The sequence below is a fragment of the Chaetura pelagica genome, unplaced genomic scaffold (assembly GCF_000747805.2).
Source record: "Chaetura pelagica isolate M959 unplaced genomic scaffold, ChaPel_1.0 scaffold498, whole genome shotgun sequence".
In the NCBI taxonomy this organism is placed as follows: domain Eukaryota; kingdom Metazoa; phylum Chordata; class Aves; order Apodiformes; family Apodidae; genus Chaetura; species Chaetura pelagica.
The window spans coordinates 479,523-487,925 of NW_009954218.1; the positions used below are offsets into that span (position 1 = coordinate 479,523).

General features: G+C 59.0%; 1 protein-coding gene across 1 annotated transcript in view; it reads right to left on the reverse strand.

Annotated features, from left to right (window-relative positions):
- Nucleotides 1–8,403, reverse strand: part of TCF3 (transcription factor 3) — an 85,943-nt gene that overhangs the window by 4,385 nt on the left and 73,155 nt on the right. Inside the window, exons 11-17 of the mRNA XM_010003413.1 lie at nucleotides 7,684–7,742; nucleotides 6,866–6,944; nucleotides 5,304–5,377; nucleotides 4,715–4,909; nucleotides 3,376–3,499; nucleotides 2,763–2,910; nucleotides 1,546–1,784 (exon numbers count right to left, since the gene is read on the reverse strand). Coding sequence (XP_010001715.1) covers nucleotides 1,546–1,784; nucleotides 2,763–2,910; nucleotides 3,376–3,499; nucleotides 4,715–4,909; nucleotides 5,304–5,377; nucleotides 6,866–6,944; nucleotides 7,684–7,742 — 918 coding nt within the window. The remainder of the gene's footprint in view (nucleotides 1–1,545; nucleotides 1,785–2,762; nucleotides 2,911–3,375; nucleotides 3,500–4,714; nucleotides 4,910–5,303; nucleotides 5,378–6,865; nucleotides 6,945–7,683; nucleotides 7,743–8,403) is intronic.

Below are 8,403 nucleotides of genomic sequence, written 5' to 3' on the forward strand. Positions count from 1 at the left end.
CTACCTGGCCTCCACCCTCCTCCTTTTTCCCTCCCTGCCCCAACCTTCTCCTTTCCCTTCCTGCCCCACTAGCTGCTGGCAGCAGCAGGAGGATCCTGACAGCCCTGGCTGGGGCCGTGGGGACACGATGGCCCCACTGCCATGGCAGGAGGGAACACAGAGATCAGCTTCTCTCCTGCAAGCCCAAGGCCAGGCTCACCAGGGAAGGGACACCCTGGCTGCTTGTGCCAGTGCCTGGGGACAGCAGCACGAGGGCTCAACTCACTGTCCTGGCTGCATCTGAGAAGGGTTTAAAAAGGGACAAGCGTGGGAGACCAAAGTGAACACGGTGCCAACTCTGTCTGGCCCCTGCCCCCCCCGCCCCTCAGCTCCTGCCTCAATCCACAAGCAGCAAGTACAAGGTAGAGAGTGGGACCACCAAGAGGTCACGGCTGGGGACTGTCTGTAGGAGATTGGAAAGAACAGAACCAAAACAAAAAGTAAAAACTGGAAATAAAAATTAAAAAGTAAAAAAAAAAATAAAAAAAGGAAGGGAAAATTAAAAAAAAAGAGACAGGAAAATAAATAAATAAATATACATGTTATGAAAGGCAAAAAAATTACAAACTGAAGAAGAGGCACAAAGGACTCCAACATCAATGCAACAGCAGAGGCCAGCAGAGAGGAGCAGGCAGGCACAAACCACCGATGTTACAACAGCCTCTGCAGAGAGAAAGGGGGTTAACCCGCCCGGCCGGGCCGGGCACCAGCATGCACTGAGGGATGCAGGACCAAGCAGCAAAGGCCTCTGGAGCAGGAAGCCAAGCCCTCCACTTCCCTCCCACCGGGACGTGGCAGCCAGGGTGGCCGAGCTGGGCTGACACCAGTAGGAAAGCAGAAACCCGCCTTGGGCAGAGGGACAGCCCGCAGCTCCGGGCTCTGCTCTGCCCAGTGCTCCCAGCTTGTCTTGGAGACCAGTCGGCAGGGGCAGCAAGGGCCGCCCGACTCTGGGGGCAGTGTCTCCCTCCTGCTGCCCCTCACAAGCTCCAGCCACTCCAGCTTTGCTGGGTGGGAGCAGAGCCCAGTGCTGGGAGGACAGAGCGTTGCTGTGGCTGCAGGCAGAGACGGGCTCCGCACTCGGAGCAGCCCTTGGAGAGACGTCAGATCTGGGCACCCTCTGGTGAGAGATTGACTGGGTTTTTGGATGGTTTTGGTTGTTTGTTTGGGTTTTTTCCCTTTTGCTGACCAAGCAGCTGAGCAGAACACCTGGCTGCAGGCAAGCAGGGCCGGCGCAGCTGCCCCGCCAGGACCGGCGTGCGGTGCGGGCAGAGCAGCAGGGAACCAGAGAGAGCAGCAAGGATGCAACACAGGAGCAAATAAATAAATAAAAAAGACTAAAATAAAAATAAAAATGAAAAAAAAGACACCGACAGCCTCGAGAACTCAAGGCCACAGGGGAGAGAGACAGTGCGAGGCACCACAGCACGTGTCACAAGAGACAGACAGACAGACAGCCCCGTGCCGATCAGGTACGTAAAATATCACCACTCCGGGACCCTCACTGACCTCTAACTTGTTGCTCCAGGTTGAGTATGACTGATACGGCCTGGTGCAGGATTAGCAGTTTGGTCTGTGGTTTTTCGCTGTTTAGGTGGAGTTGGCACATGCGTCCGAGCTCTTTAAAGGCCTCGTTGATGTCCCGGACCCGCAGGCGCTCACGGGCATTATTGGCGACCCTCCTTTCTCTCTCTCTCTCGGCTTTTTGCTCTGGGGGAAGAAGATCGTCCTCCTCATCCTCATCTTGACTAATGGTTTAAAATAAGAACGAGACAGGGACATTCCTCGCGTGCACTCTCAGCACTGGTCAACTCACAGACAAGAAACACAGGGTGGAGGCCCCGAGAGGCCGGGCTGGTCCGACGCCCCGCGCGGACACGGGGACACGCGGTGACATTTGGAGAGAAGCAATTAGGGCTCTTCTTCTGCCTCTTTTTTTTTGTTTTTTTTTTTTTGTTTTAAACAACAAAGAAAGAAACCACGGAGCATGAGATTAAGGCCTGAGCTTGTTGCCAGGAGGTTGCAGGGTTGACAGGAGGAGGTGTAGGGGCCAATACTGGCTGTCCCAGGTTTTAGAAGGACTCAGCCCCGTGCCTGCAGGACAGGAGGTGGCCTCAGCCTGGCAGGAGAGGGGCTGGTGCTGCCCCTCCCTGAACCCCTGGTGAGGTCTCCAGGCGGATGGTGAGGTTGCAGACAAGCCAGCATGCTGGAAGGACTCTACCTCTGGTGCCACGTACTTGGCTGGATGTGACAGAGGATAAAGGAGCCCAAAGCAGGGAGTGGAGACAACCTGGAGCAGGAAGGAGATCAGACCCTTCCTGCCCCTGGCCAAGGGGGGCTGAGCACCAGGTCCTGTCCTGGCACTGCCACGAGCAACTCCCCAGGCACACAGGCAGGTGCAGCTCACTGGACATGGCACAAGCCCTCTGCTTTACCAGGGTGAAGGAGCCCTGTGGAGCCCTGTGGCCACGGGGATGGGAGCCAGGAGAGGGCAGCAGGGACCCTTTCCCAGCAGGGCCCAAAGTGGCTGGCCCTGGGGAAGCAGCAGGAGCCTGGGCCCTGCCACCTCTGCAGAAGGATGGACAAGGCTCCTGCAGTGGGCAGGGGCTGGTGGGTCTGTGCCATGGATGACCCTGAGCTGAGCCCAGCACCTCTGGGTCACCCAGCCCAAATGCCCTCAGCCTGGTAACAGAGTAAGTGAAGGGAGAGACCTGTTCAAAGAGCACCTTGTTCTGTTCCGGGAGGGTTTCAGCTCCTTCTTCTCTTCTTCTGAATTATCTGCCACCGACGTGTTCTCCTCGTCCTCCTTCTCTTCCCTCTTTATCTCACTGGTTCCTGAGGAGACGCTGCTTCGTCCCAGCCCCCCTGACAAACCTGCTGGGGACACAGAGTCACACATGGAGGTTGGAGGGGTCTGACCTGCATGGGGGGGCTGGAGGGTCCCCAGGCCCTGCCCCTCCTGTGCTGCATCCTCAGCAGACAGGACCCTGGACTCACCCTGCATCGCTGCTCTGCAGCAAGAGGCACTGGGGGCTGGCTCTGCCCTGCCACTGCTCCCCACCCTTCTCCCCTCACCCCCCAGGCTCTCCAGAGTCAGAGCCCAACCCCTCCCAGCACAGGAGGGCCCAGGGGCTCTGTGCCACCCACAGGTGGCAGGAGAGATGGGGACACGTAGGTCAAAGCTCTGGAAAAGGCTCAAGGTAGAAATTGCCCTGCGGATGCTGCAGGAGCACCCACCTGCCCCCAGGCTGCTGCTGCACAGGGCTGGACCTCCAGGGCCACCCAAACCACCCTGTGGCAGGGAAGCTTCCAGCAGGCAGGGATGCAGAGCTGCCTTACCACTGTAGGTGTCCTGCTGCCTGCTGAGGTCAGGGAGTGAGCTGGGCTGTGACGGAAGTGTGACGTGGTTGTGGAGCATGCTGGGGTTGCTGGACAACCCATCTTCTGGGTGACCTCCTCCCACCTACAGCAGAACAAGCAGAGCAAGCTTTGAGGGGGGGAAGTGTCACAGCCAGTGGCACGGGCACAGTCACCCCGGGCACAGCCACGGGCTGCAGGCAGGTCCCTCCTCACATGTTCCCACCGCCCAGAGCACAGGCATGCAGGAGAGAAGAGCCAACCTGCCCCAGCACCAGCCCTCCTCTGGAGACCAAGGTGGGGGCACTGCAGAAGGACCAAGCAGAAGCCCCCATCAGTGCTGCCCCCCCCACCCATGGAAAAGCCTCTCTGTGCCCAGATGCAAGGCTGGTACCCTGGAGAGGACACCCTGCCTGGGCTGCACGTGTCCTGTCTCCATCAAGCACCACCATCTCTGCCACCTCCCCAGTGCCACCAGGGCAGGGGACATCCCAGCAGCATCAACTTTGCCCTGAAGAGCCTGGGCACTAAGGGGAAGGGTCAGGCAGCCTTTCTGAGCCTGCACCTCCCGAGGCAGGACTGAGTCAGCCCTGCTGCAAACACCCTTGTTCCTGCAGCTGGCAGCAGAGGACACACGTGGGGCATCTCTTAGTGGTAGAGGGGGGGACACCTCAGAAGGAAGCACGTCTGGTTCTCTAGAGACTGGATCTGTGTTAGTGTTGGCTGCAGCAGGCAACCAGCTCTGCCAAAAACATGCTCCTGTGGTCACCAGCCTCTGGAGATGGGGGGTGACCCAGCATGGGATCCCAGCATCCACATGCTCAGGGCAACTGAGATCTGTTGTGCTCCCTGGAGCCTGAAGGAGCCAGCAGGTACCAGCACTGACCATGTGCCCGGAAGGACACGGTCCTTGCCCCAAAGGTTTGGAGCAGAGAAATCCTGGTGACACCTGGTTCTCTATACCCACCATTCTGACCTGCACTGGAACCCCCTCCTCCTTCCCCCTGCATCCCCTGGGGACAGCTTCAAACTTCTGAGGGCTTCCCATCCATGTTGCAGGGAAAGAAGAAGAGCTTTCACCACCTCTGCCCTGAGAAAGGACACGAACAAACTGCCTGAAGGGCTGGCACCCAAGAGCCACCCCTTGTGCTGAACGTGGACTCAACCCCCCCTGCCAGGAGATGAAGCCCCCACACTTCTGTGCACATCACCTGTCCAAAGCTGTCACCAGCTCACCCAAGCTGGGCCAGAGTGACAAAGAGAACATCCCTCTGGACCCTGCATCCCCAGCATGTCCCTGCCCCCGTGTTCCCACACTCACCAGACTGGGGTGCCTGTTCCCCAGGGACATGACAGCGGCGGGGAAGGCCTGGCCCAGGCTGGCACTGTGGGCTGGTGCTGAGCCCAGGAGCCCGTGCATGTCCCCGTGGCTGCTGGGCAGGGTGGCTGTCTGGCCCACGGCGTGGTTCCTCAGCACGTGGATGGCTTCGTCCAACCTGTCTTCCATTTTGTTTTGCTGGAAGGGCAGGACAGAGCGACAGGGCTGTGTTACCACCTCTGTCACCCTGGCACTGCTGGGGGCAACCAGTGACCACAGGGGAGAAACAACCCTCCCAACTCTACCAGTGCCACCCCTAAGGACACGAGGGGTCACACCAGCCAAGCAGCTCAGGAAAGGGAAGCAGAAACCAGCCAGGAACCTGCTGGGCTGGGCTAGACCCTGAGCAGGTGAGGGTGCCAGACCCCAGCTCTGCCTGCCCCCCAGCAGCAGCACCCAGCCCTGCCAGCTGCTGCCAACCCTCTGCCCACCTCATCTCACCACCCTCCCACCCACCCAGGCGTCTGGGGGAGAGGACCTCATGGCCAGGTGCAGAGAGGAAAGGAGAAGGAGATCTTGTGGCAATACTCACCAAGGTGTGGAGGCTCCCTTCGTAGCTGGGAGATAAGGCACCCTGGCCACCTCCCCGGGACCACTGGGATGTGCCTGGGAACAAACACGGAGAGCTCAGGACCACACACGGCTGCCACTAGATGGGGCTGGAAGCTGGGCCACCAGCTCTGCATGGGCCACCAGCTCTGCATGGGCGACCAACCCTGCATGGGCCGCCAGCTCTGCATGGGCGACCAACCCTGCATGGGCCGCCAGCTCTGCATGGGCGACCAACCCTGCATGGGCCGCCAGCTCTGCATGGGCGACCAACCCTGCATGGGCCGCCAGCTCTGCATGGGCGACCAACCCTGCATGGGCCGCCAGCTCTGCATGGGCGACCAACCCTGCATGGGCCGCCAGCTCTGCATGGGCGACCAACCCTGCATGGGCCGCCAGCTCTGCATGGGCGACCAACCCTGCATGGGCCGCCAGCTCTGCATGGGCGACCAACCCTGCATGGGCCGCCAGCTCTGCATGGGCCACCAGCTCTGAATGGGACACCAGCCCTGCATGGGCCACTAACCCTGCATGAGCCACCAGCCCTGCATGGGCCACCAGCTCTGAATGGGACACCAGCCCTGCATGGGCCACCACACCATGCCCTGCACCACCACACAGGCCACCATGGCACCACACAGGGCTGCACAGGGACAAAGCCAGTCCCACCAGCCACGGGCACAGGTTTTTCCCCATCCCCACCCTGGGGGCAGCCGGGTGCTGGCAGAGGTGACTCCCCTGGGAGCAGGTGCCCACCTCATCCCACACTGTGCCCACATCTGATCCCATGTGTCTCCCACAGAAACCCCCGTTGAGCCCCTGCTGTGGGCTCTGCTCTGCTCAGCAGAGAACAGCTCAGGCCTCCAGACCTCACATATTTCACTTTCTGTCCCCCAGGCAGCAGGGACACCCTGGGCTTGCCTGGAGCCCAGGGCAGTGGCAGGCTGGCCTGTGCCCTCTGGGCACTGAGGGGCCTTGGAGCCAGCTCTGCTAGGCAGGAATGAGACCTCCCTGCTGGGTGGGAGCAGGGATGGGTGCTCATGGGATGCTGAGAATTATTTTGGACCAGTTGGCTCCTCTCCAGTTCCCACTGTGCTCCTCCTATGGGAGACAAAACCGGGGACAATGCTCTCCCAGCCTCCCCAGGATGAGATGCTCGGGGACAAGGTCAGTCTGAACAGCAGGAGGTGATCTCAGGGGGTGTCAGCAACTCAAGCATGTGGTGTTGCCACCATGGGGGTCAGGTCTCCAGCAGAGCCACCCACTAAAAGCAGGTAGGGCCATGGCCCTTGTCCCCTGCACCCAGGCACTGCTCAGCTCCAAAGGAGGGAAAAGCTCCAGGCCATGAAAGGCAAACATGGCCCCTCACAGGAGACACCAAAAAGCATCTTCAAGTTTGCTTCTCCTCACTCTTCTGCTTTTAAAAATACAGGGGATTGCAAAAAAATGTCTTAAATGAGGGTTTGGGGCTGACCTGGGAAGAAAAGCACCTTGGACTTCCTGACAGCAAAGCTTTGTACACCAAGAGCCAAGCTCAGCACCTACCTGCAAGCCCCTGAGGGGAGCCCACTGGTGTGGAGGGGTTTGATGAGAAGTTATTGCTAGAGTGATCGGGGGAGTAAATCTGGAACAAGAGAAGCAGGGCATGGTCAGCAGAGCCCATCCCTGAAACAATTTGTCCCCCTCCCCAGCAGGGCCACCAAGCCCAGGTGCAGTGAGGACCACTTGATGGGACCACCCAACTGCACCTCCCTTCCCATGCCCACACCAGCTCCCAGCCAGCTCAGTGGCTCAGCCTGCTGGTTCCCTCCCAGCTGCCCCATCAACTCCGGGGTCTCTCCCTGTCCCCACTGCCACCACCCCTACAGCTACAGCCTCTGGTCTTCAGGCTCCACCTGGGAGGAAAGTGAGAGCCCCAAAAAATGGTTGCAGGGTGCAGTGCTGAGCACTCTGTCACCATGCAGAAGCAAAGGTCCTGCACTGAATGGGACAGAGGCAACCCCAGTCAGACCACTGCCCTCCAGTCTGAACCAGCACATGGGTTGCCAGGACTACTGGGACCTGCCAGTTATGCTACAAGGGCTACAGAAGGTCATCTTGCCAGACCAGCATCAGGCTGGGGGGCTGCAGAGCCCATGGGCATGGATCTGCAGGATCATCATATCATCCAGTGCCTCAGTTTCCCAAGAGGTGCTTTTGCACAGTGTCAGGACCCAGGATGGCAGCACAGAGAGGGGTGGAAAACTGTGCTTTCGGGGTGCCTTCACCCTAGGTTCTCAACATGCCCATCCTCCCTGCTGCCTAGGGGTTCCCTGCTAGAGAGGGCAGGTCCAACACTGCCAGAGATCCAGGGAAGTCCTTACTGAAGCCAGGGCCTTGCCCAGCGCGTCTCCCGAGCTCCCAGCGGTGCTTCCTCTGTTACCTGCCAAGAGAGGACACAGATGTCACTGCCAGGGCACAGGACAAAGCACTGGGGTCACCTGCTCTCAGATTTTCACTCCTACAACCACTAGAAACCCAACGGGTGCCCAGCTCAGAGCAGCCCCAGGCAGGGCACACCCCTGCAGCAGCTTCATGGGGCGGCAGGAGCGTCGCTACGAGACGCTGGGCTGGGGGTGTTCATGTCACCCACAGCCACCAAAAGGCCCTCACAGAGTCACAAAATTGTCACGGATGGAAAGGACCTCTGAGATCACCAGGTCCAATCATCAACCCAGAAATAAACCACAGTGCCCAGCAGAGCATGACCTGAAGTGCCACATCTGCACGTTTTCTGAATCCCTCCAGAGATGGTGACTCAACCACCACCCTGAGCAGCCTGTTCCAGTGCCTGACTGCTCTTTTGGTAAATAATTATTCCTAAAAATCTAGTCTAACCCACCCCTCGTGCAACTTCAAGCCATTTCCTCTAGTCCTATCATTATTTATTTGAGAGGCCAACATCAGCCTCACTATGGCCCATTTCCACGGGGCATCTGAAGCCCCTACAACCCCCAACTCACTTCCCCTCCTCTAAACCAAGATTTTTTATATGAATCAAGGTCAGGATTCTCATCTCCTGGGGAACAGGAGATCATTTCAGT